The sequence below is a fragment of the Macrobrachium nipponense genome, chromosome 6, assembly GCF_015104395.2.
Source record: "Macrobrachium nipponense isolate FS-2020 chromosome 6, ASM1510439v2, whole genome shotgun sequence".
Taxonomy (NCBI): Eukaryota; Metazoa; Arthropoda; class Malacostraca; order Decapoda; family Palaemonidae; genus Macrobrachium; species Macrobrachium nipponense.
The window spans coordinates 94973182-94983278 of NC_061108.1; the positions used below are offsets into that span (position 1 = coordinate 94973182).

Consider the following 10097-nt stretch of genomic DNA (forward strand, 5'->3'; position numbering starts at 1 on the left):
TTTCAAGTTTAATCTTTTGGAAGGCTAGGTTTCTGTATGTTTGTAAAGATGACGTACAGAAATAAAGGAAAAGTGCATACAGATATTTTTAATAATCTATATTCAGCTTTTCTACCAACATACAAACACACACTTCTCTCTCTCATCTCTCTCTCTCTCTCTCATCTCTCTCTCTCTCTCTCTATCATCTATATATATATATCGGATATATATATATTATCATATTATATATGCATATAGTATATATGTATATGTATCTTTGGTGCTATATGTCATGAACGTTGTAAATCCTATTGCCTCATTATATATATATATATATATGTATATATATATATATATATATATATATATATATATATCTGTGTGTGTTTTTTTGTGTGTGTGTGTATGTGTGTGTCTGTGTAAAGATAAATAGATAAAAAATAGATAGATAGATAGATAGATATATCCATATTATGAGGCAACAGGCTTTACAACATATATGACGTATGCCATCAAGGATTAAAAATTGCCCGGCTCCGTATGAAGCAAAATACAGGCAATATACACAACGGGCGCCCCTGTATAGCTAACAGCCCTCCCATATGTAAAGTCCCCAGTCCCCTCCCTCGTCTACGAATAGACATAGGACTACATACGGAACCGATGTCTGTATATATATACTTAGATGTGTAATTTATGTTATCGGTTTATTTATTTATTTATTGTTACTCTTCCATTAAAATGTAGATAAAACAATAGCTTACTCTTACTCCTTACTTATTCCATTGTCCAAAGCCAAGCAAAGAAAACAAAATCTCTGCCACGCTTTCATAATGTACTAGATAATAGCGGCAATTCATTGCACTACGTTTTTGAAGCTTTTAATTCCTGGGTGTTACGTTGTATAGAAAAGGGAGATTTATTTTCATTTTTTGTTACAATCCTCACTTATTAATCATAGACTGCCTCCATTTATACTGTTTGGTTTGGGAATTTACGAACCGGACATTTATTTGTTGACATTTTTTTCCCTTTCCTTCATTTTTGTAGGTAGATAAATCTCGCAAATATAGATCGTAAAGGTAAATTAATGTGATAGAATCTTACAGTTCTTCCATAAGATTGATTTTAGTTAAGGGAAGGTTCAAAAAGTGTCTTTTATTCATTATCATTAGATAATTTGTATTGATAGAAATTTTTACCATTTCATAGAATTTCTTTTAGTGTTTGTTTTATTTTATTTATTTATTTACTTATTTATTTTTTTTTACTTTTTGGATCCCATTTCATTCTGTTACAGATATGACTATCTACAGTTACTCGTATTTTGTTCTTGTTAGAAATAAAACGACTTCCAATTATCCGTCTCTGATATGAAGATGCCGACAAAATGTTCTGACAGCTATTTTGCAATCGCTTTTGCATACGGTGGCTGATTTATGTTAACCGATAGAAAGTTTTAATGTCATGGATAATTATACACGGTTTTTTTCCATCTGTCCACCCGCCTGTGGTGTTTGCATATGGTAACACTGCGTCCGGGGCTTTAGATAGTTACATTCAGTTTACATTCAACAATAATAACAATATCCTATTTCGAATATTAACGGTGTAATTCGCATACAGTACATTATTAAAACACTTTTCAGTTGCAAATGTACACCCAGATATCCTTTAATTTACCTAAAACTTACACATAGCGAACCTATCTAAAGCCCGGGACGCAGTGTTACCATACGCAAACACCACAGGCGGGTGGACAGATGGAAAAAAACAGAGTATAGTTAATTAATGTCATGGATAATTAGTTGATTATAGGAGTCTCTCTGCCGTTAGTATCATAGGTAAGTGGTTTCCTAAATCTTTCTTGTACAAGATTTCGATATCTTGAAATTCTTTGAAGTTTTAAGCTAATAAAGACGTCAGATTTCATAGCTAACAAAATCTATAGTCTATTGTACTTCTTTTACTGATATGTTGAGTCCTTACCCAATCAATGCTAGACTTTAGTTTTATCTGATTAATACTTTTAGTTTTGTATAATTATCTGAAAGAAGTCTGGAAGAATGACAAATGTTCTAGTGCCAGGGTTAAATGCTTTCTCTTGTTCAGGTGTATTTCTTTAAAAAGTAGAAAGAAAATATTGAATGGTCGTCTAATTATAGCGTCCATGTATATATATCTATATATATATATAATCTTTATATATATATATATATATATATATATATATATATATCATACAAGAAAAATATTTACCAAATTTTATCATTAATATATTTAAAATCGTTATCATTTTCATAACGGCAAAAGTTTCACTTGCGAAACTTACACAAATGCAACATAAACTTACCAGTTTGCCATACCAAGCGAAGTTTTATGTTAGCATTCAAGTACACTAAGTAACTGAGTTCCTCTTATATCAGTTTTCAATTCACATGAAGCATAATGTGTATAAATATCAGACATATTTACTTGTTATATAATCAGTTATGAGCGTTACAAGCCGTTGTAAAGATTCTGAACAATAATATCTGAATATAGTAGATATTTTTGCTGTGTTTATCACTAATATATAAACAAACAACACGAATTAGAGAAGACAAACAAACCCACTTAAAACTGCTATAGAGAACGAAACCGGACAAACAAAGTCGAAAGCGATTGTAATAAGCCCCTGTTCTGTAAAGCTGAGAAACAATTAAAGTGATGGGAAGACTGAGGAAAAGGGGGGAGAGGGAAGAATAAGTAGAAGGGGGAAGGGGAGAGGGTTGGTGTTTGAGGAGAATCGTCTGGGGGAGAGAGGGGGAGGGGGCGAGCCACGTGAGCGAGCATAAGAATTGGGACTGAAGATTTTCGCCCAAGTAGCTCCCTTGGGTCGGTTTTTATAGGCGAAGACATAGCGTTAAGATGCGCTGTGATGATTATACGTTCGGTAGCTCCCGGAAATGAACCTGACGCATATCATAGTGTTTTACTCGCACTCCCCCTCCAGATCTCTCTCTCTCTCTCTCTCTCTCTCAATTATTGTGGAGCTTACAGAACGTATATTCTATATGAAGCTTATGTTATTCATTTTCCTCGAACTAATTCATGCCCTCGCAAACAATATATCTATATATATATATATATATATATATATATATATATATATATATATATATATATATATATATATATGTATGTATGTGTGTGTGTGTAAATGTGTAAACGCAATGTTCGTTTTCTCTCTAACTTGGTTTTCCTGATTTTCAAAACCAATTTTTAGAGCTTATCATTTAACTAGAATTTCATCGTTTGGAGACATTGGATAATCATCCTCTCTCTCTCTCTCTCTCTCTCTCTCTCTCTGATTGTCCACTGTTGAGTGTTCTTATCCCAGCCATGCTTCAACGATTAGAGACATTAACCTTATTTTTCTCTTACATACTTTCATGGCCATCACTGTCCATCAGACCATCCCTTATTCCTTTCGAAAACTTCCCCTTCCTCATCCCCTTCATCATTCCCGCCATCCCCCATCGTCTTCAACGCCATCATCATCATCATCATCATCACCATTATTTTCAAAGTCACCTCCACCACCACCAACAACACTATCGTCTTCATGTCATCATCATCACCATCATTATCACTATCACCATCGTCTTCAACGTCATCATCACCATTGTTATCATTATCAACATCTTCTTCACTGTCATCATCATTATCACCATCACTTTCAAAGTCATCACCACTACCACCATCGTCATCAACGTCATCATCATCACCATCATTATCGATATCACCATCGTCTTCAATGTCGTTAACATCATCATAAATACCATTATCTGCCACGTCATCCCCGTCACCATCGTCTTTATCGTCGATATCGTCACCATCAACGTCATCTTTATCATCACCATCATCAGCATCACTATCGTCTTCAGTGTCATCACCATCATCACCAACTTCATCATCATCATCATTATCATTATCACGATCGTCTTTAACGTCATCATTATGAACATCGTCTTCATTTATCATCATCATCATCATCATCTTCACCGTAACCATCGTCTTTATCGTCATCATCGTCACCATCACCATCGTCTCGTCTTAACGTCATAATTATTATATCGCTGCCACTCTTTATTAGTTCACTGTATCTAAATCATCAATCCTTGCATCTGCCTAACACCATCCCATATCCCCAATCAACTCTTTTCCGTTTTCATCCCCTTCATCATTCCCGTAGTCATCACCATCGTCTTCATCATCCTCATCATCACCACCATCCCCCCTTCTGCGCCTCTACTCCGGTAGGCTTCTCCTATCGGGAGTAAGTGGAGTAGAATAATCCACTTCTCAGGATTCGAATAAATCCAAAGTGCGAGGTGTTGACGCAGGGATGCTTACTACACCCGAAAGGAGCGTTATGCCGAACTTCGCCTTTTGCATAAATTTCAGCGGAATCTTCGAAGAAAGGTGGTAGAGGAAGAAGAAACAAAACGGGGATTTCTGAGTGTTTTGGATGTAGTTTTTGTTTATTTTTTTTTTTTTTGCCGCGCGTTTATGTCGCGTATCCATACAAATTATCCAACTTATGAAGGAAGGTGCATAAACAGGACACCAAAACATGAACACGCGCTGCCTGAACACACACACACACACACACACATATATATATATTTTATATATATATATATATATATATATATATATATATATATAATATATATAATATATATAGATAACATGTATATGTATGTGTGTATATATACGTATATATATATATATATATATATATATATATATATATATATATATATATTTAACTGTCATGTCTGTAGGTACGCCACTGCGGATGAAAATTCAGGAAGACGACTTGGGTTTTTGGTTCCGTTTTACTATATTTTATTTGTATACAATCCTGGATACAAAGAGCGTTGCGTATAGTGGAAATTACCAAGAAACTTCCTTTATATGATTTGAATGAGTTATTTCACATTTCGTAAAAACACCTATCGATTGACGTGTGAGGGGTTAACATACGTATATGTTCCTACAGACATTTGTATATTCGATAGATGTTTATCTCGATAGACACCTTACATAAAAGTATATGCGTATTTATGCACTTATTAAATGGCTCACTTACTCAGTACATTTCAGTGAGCAGTGCATTTCAAAGACGATGAAAATGTCTTGGTTTCATCATATTATTTTTTTTTATTCTTCATCTAATTTTTTGCTTTTATCAAACCCACCAGGAATATATACAACAGTAGCTTTAGTATCACAGTAAAAAAAAGTATATGCAAGAGGATATTGCAAGCTACGCTCTCTCTCTCTCTCTCTCTCTCTCTCTCTCTCTCTCTCTCTCTCTCTCTCTCTCTCTCTCTCTCACACCCAGAAACAAACCCACTATATGTGTATATATAAATATATGTATATGTATCTACGTACGTATACACACACACACACTACTATATATATATATATATATATATATATATATAATATATATATAGAATGTCTTTTACTGTAATTCAACAGTTTGATATTAAGTTAAAAAGGCCCATAAAAACCCACTATTTTAAAGTTGCAACCATTATTTCGAGCACTTCGTCTCTGTCTGCTCCTGATCACTGGTAAAATATGGGCATAAGATGTCTTACAAGAGTATATACAAAACATATGTAGGTGCGGCAGTATGTTTTGTATATATACTCTTGTAAGACATCCTATGTCCATGTTTTACCAGTTTTCTGGAACACAGAAGGAAGTACTCGAAATATATGGTTGTAACGTTAAGATGTTGTTTTATGCGCCTATTATCTTTATATATATAAAGAAATATATATATATATATATATATATATATATATATATATATATATATGTATATATATATATATATATAGAGAGAGAGAGAGAGAGAGAGAGAGAGAGAGAGAGAGAGAGAGAGAGAGAGTTGAAAGACAAAGTGACAGACATAGTTTTACCAATATGATACATACGTACATAAATATATTAATATATATATATATAATATATATATATATATATATATATATATATATATATATATATATATATATATATGTATATAATTGCAGCTTAAAATTATATACATTTAACCATGACAAAACCATATTATTTAGTCCAGTCCATTAGTATGTACTGATGAAATAAATGAAAGGCACATCTTTTATTTCAAACAGAAAGTAAACTCAGTACTAAGACGATGGTGGAATAACAATGATTCTAGTATTAAAACGATGGTGGAATGAAAATGATTCTTACGTGCTTCCCAGCAATGAGGGCGATTCTCGTGAAAGGCGAGACAGGGGGCAGTTAGACATCGAGCATCTCCGGAGCACATTTTCTATCCCGCTCCCTCTTTCTGTTTGCTATTCAGGACTCATCAGCTTTGTTATTAAAACCATAGAACAAGAAACAATAAATAAGGAAGCCATAGAATAACGAGGAGTGGAGAGGTAAGGGGGTCGGAGGGGAAGCGCTGGACGATATCTGTTCTAAGGACTTATTGTTTCAAGAAGAAAAGAAAAAGGGTCTTGACTCCCTATGATTACGAATCTGTCAGATTACGAGATATTAATCACTGGGGTTATCATCCATTCTGGGAAGTGTAAAGGAGGAGGAGGAGGAGAGAGAGAGAGAGAGAGAGAGAGAGAGAGAGAGAGAGAGAGACATAGTGGGAAGGCGGTGCAGTGCCCCCTCAGGGAGGGTGTGAGGTGGGGAGGGGGATTGCCAAGTGGTTATTGTGAGTCTGGAAAGGTGAGGAGTGTTAGGAAGAGAATGTGGAGGTGGAGTTAAGAGGGCACGTAGACATTATGAAGCAGAGAGAATGTTTCAAAGAAGGCTTGACAGGACAAATGGGGTCACGATGTCTGTCGTATCGCGTCGTCTCAGCGATGGAATTCAAGATGCCGCCTATGTTGCATGAAAGTGCTTTTGATATTTGTTTGTTTGTGTTTGAGACAGCTTTTTTTTTTTCTTTTATTCCGGTGAGCTTTGTTGTGGAGAAAGTATATAGTTCTTTAATTCATACAGAGTTATTTATTTCTTACATAACACACACACAGATATATATATATATATATATATATATATATATATATATATATATATATATATATATATATATATGATATATATATATATATATATATATATATATATATATATATTATATATATATATATATATATATATATATATATATATATATATATATATATATATAAATCACAAGAAACATTTTCAGTTACGTTTGGAGTTTTGTTAAGATTTTCTATTATTCACGGAGTTGGTAACTCACTATGAATTCTTAGGCAACGGATGTTAAAATCAGTGTCCCTAAATATTCCATAAATATGTTTAACGTTTAGCACTGACCAATCCTGATAATATTTAGAGGATCAGGAGAGGAAATCTTAAGAATATTATACAAGGGTGACGATAACCTCATCGGGACCCTCCAGTTTTGATGGTCCAGTTTTCTTGTGGTCTGCTGGTATAGTGGTTAGTGTCGTGGTATGCCACTCAGATGTCGAGGGTTCGCGTCTCCCCAGGACCATGAAAAATTACTAGGTCTGTTTCATGAGCAGTTACTGATGCAGTGCGTGGTCTGCAGTGCGAGGTTGAAACCATCATTCTTTGGAAGCTTCAACTTCCAGTGAATGGCCCCTGTGTGCTTGTTTCATGTGAACAGGTTTCATCTATCGAAATAATGCTAATAATAATAATTTTGATGGAGGCCTAAATACTCTCGTGTCTGGTGTTCTATTTTTTATTTCTATTTTCTGCTGTCTCTTTTCGCCGTTCGACCAACATTGTTTAACTTACAACTAAGTACACATGTCACTCCAAGGTTAACAAAGTTCAACTGGATTTTAAGGAAGGCCCTCATTTGTCCCTTCTTGAATGTTTGAGAGTCGAACACAGGCCCCTCAGATTGTGAGCTAAGCATATTAACCACAGCACCACGAGCCAGATACAGACAGAGAGACAGACAGACAGAAAGATAGATTTGGTTTAATAAACAACAAAGCAATAAAGCTATTATAAGTTATAAGTTGGTTGTGTTATTCACAGGAAGACATTCAGTCTGGTTCTATTAAAAACAAAAAGACTGTCAGCCCCGATTCTTTAGTGTTAAAATTTTATATCTGCAATATCTCGTCAGCAGCTGACAAGGTCAGCAATACTCTCATCAGACGATGGGTTAGCGATTTGCTCTACCGCTATTGTCATACAGCCTTAAGTTGCTTATCCTCTTCGTATATATTTTGTTTTCAGATAAAGGAATGGCGAACTGGTTCTCATAACTACTTTTCCTTTAACACTAACTGCATAGCTGAAAGATGAGTGATGCCTTCCAGCGTTCTCTTTTATACTGCATCCTTACTCTTACTTCTTCATGCTGAACTTCTCGGGTAGTTTTATGCATACCACAATCACTGAAATCCTCAAACACCTTTCCATAAATTTTGAAAGGATACAACTCGATTCATGTTTGGTTAAAGACATTATTCATTTCTTTATATGTCTATAATATTATACGACACAGCTTTGGGGGCGTTAAGAATTTGACTCTTAATCTTTAGCGTGCATTCCCTAAAAAAGAGTAGGACATCCCTAGACGCAACATCTTCGATCAAACACCAGATTTGATGTTAGGTTCTATCTCTTTTTATCCTTTACCTGCTGCCTTGTCCTGTCATCACCTCCTTTTTGTGCTGTCGTAAACACTCACAAGGATTCCCCGGAAGGATTCAAAGAAGTTTTTCTTATCGGTGCAATGCTTCGTTTCATATTGTACACCCACAATCTGTCCTCCAGTACACCTCACTTGCAGACCTCTCTTGGACCCACACCCCCATCTATGAGTCGATTACCAGAACTCCCTACGTTTTTGTCATCCTTCTCCTATTCCTTCTACTACTACTACTACTATTAGTACTAGTCTCCCCCCTCCCATCCCCTCCCAATTTGCAGCCCCTTCAACTCTGGTTCTTCTTCCCTTTTAGCTCCACCAAGACGTTTTGTCCACGTCTTGAAGATTAGCCCACTCCACTGGGCGGCCTTGAAGGCATCGTTGATAATTTTCGCTTCAAAAGGAAAGAGATGAGATAGAGAGAGAAGGATAGAAAGAGAGAGAGAGAGAGAGAGAGAGAGAGAGCAACGGACTCGTTCGCCGTCCCTCGCGCCTCCTTTTCAAATCCGATGCCCCTCCCCCAACCTCAGTCAAGCCCCGGATCCCCTCCCCCAACATCCTTACCCACCCAGTTCACTCACATGGAAGACTTCCTTCATGGCAAAGGGCTTTCTTTACTCACTCCTCATCTTTTGATCTGAATCGTTATTTGTTGAAGATACTACGATTTATCACAGCGGATAAAAAAAAAAGACAAAAATAAATCTCTTGGACAGAAACCGCAAATTTGGAGGCGATATCTAAAAAGATCTTAGTGCACGTGATCATCCATTTCAGAAAGAAATTAAATAGTTCACTGCGTATTTACACATGGTACTACAGTATCCCTCTTCTGTTATCCAGAATAAAAAGTAAAAAGAAAAATAAGATACGAATGACTGGTCATGATGCAGAAAATGAACTGTATTTGTTGGAGCTATATATTGTTTCTGATATTCAGAAAAAATTAATGTGGCTTTCTTTTCCACTTAACCTTGATTTTTCGCTATTATTGTATGTGTTTCGTGTCCTATTCCCGGGGAAAAAACTTTGCTTAACTTTTAATAATGTCTACAAGACTAATTCTGTACTGATATGTACTACCTACTGATTGGAAAAATGTGTTTTCACTTGAAAATCACAAAAAGTTATAAAAAGATATTTACAAAGGTTCATAAGTTTTGCTCTTAAGCTTAAATATATATAATATAATATATATATAATATATATATATATATATATATATATTATATATATATGTATATATATATAGTATTATATATATATATATTGTATATATATATATATATATAATATATATATATATATATATATTATATAATATATATATATTATATATTTAAGCTTAAGAGCAAAACTTATGAAACCTTTTGTAAATACCTTTTTATAA

At 34.7% G+C, this 10097-nt stretch overlaps 1 protein-coding gene across 1 annotated transcript; it reads right to left on the reverse strand.

Moving 5' to 3' along the window:
- Positions 1-3423: 3423 nt before the first annotated feature.
- LOC135216588 (prostatic spermine-binding protein-like) lies at positions 3424-4071 on the reverse strand. The gene has a single exon (XM_064251968.1). It carries the CDS (start codon positions 4069-4071, stop codon positions 3424-3426), a length of 648 nt encoding a protein of 215 aa, XP_064108038.1.
- Positions 4072-10097: the final 6026 nt, after the last annotated feature.